Raw genomic sequence first — 499 nt, 5'->3', positions numbered from 1 at the left:
TATTGAAATTTAATTAATATTTTTAATAATTAGGGTTTAGGGTTTAGGGTTTAGGGTTTAGGGTTTACGTCTATGCCCCCTGACCTAAAAGCAAGCACCGCAACAAGCCGCAGGGTTTAGGGTTTAGGGTTTAGGGTTTAGGGTTTAGGGTTTATTCTGCTTACAGTTTTCTTCATTTGACTCAAAAAATAATAAAGAGAAGTTTTAAGGGTTTTTCTTTTACCCTAAAACCCTAAACCCTAAACCCTAAACCCTAAACCCTAAACCCTAGAGCGTGGCTTCGAGGCACTAGCGAAAGTCTAGGGTTTAGGGTTTAGGGTTTAGGGTTTAGGGTTTGGGGTTGAGTTGTATGGGGTGAAGGCTCAGCAGCAAACTCAACGTGCAGCAGAAGCTGCAGCAGCAACTGCTGCAGCAGCAGCAGCAGCAGCTTCCGCTGCTGCAGCAGCAACTGCTGCAGCAGCAGCAATGACTTCCTCAGGAGCAGCAGCAGCAGCAGACT

The 499-nt window shown here is 45.5% G+C and overlaps 1 protein-coding gene across 1 annotated transcript in view; it reads left to right on the top strand.

Annotated features, from left to right (window-relative positions):
- Positions 1–465: 465 nt before the first annotated feature.
- The window catches only part of EMH_0053270 (uncharacterized protein), a gene marked incomplete at both ends in the record, with an annotated part of 2,500 nt that continues 2,466 nt past the window's right edge, over positions 466–499 (top strand). Inside the window, one exon of the mRNA XM_013496985.1 lies at positions 466–496. Coding sequence (XP_013352439.1) covers positions 466–496 — 31 coding nt within the window. The remainder of the gene's footprint in view (positions 497–499) is intronic.

Source organism: Eimeria mitis, genomic scaffold (genome assembly GCF_000499745.2).
Source record: "Eimeria mitis Houghton genomic scaffold, Emh_scaff2403, whole genome shotgun sequence".
NCBI classification, from domain to species: domain Eukaryota; phylum Apicomplexa; class Conoidasida; order Eucoccidiorida; family Eimeriidae; genus Eimeria; species Eimeria mitis.
This window is presented reverse-complemented; position numbering and strand designations above follow the sequence as displayed.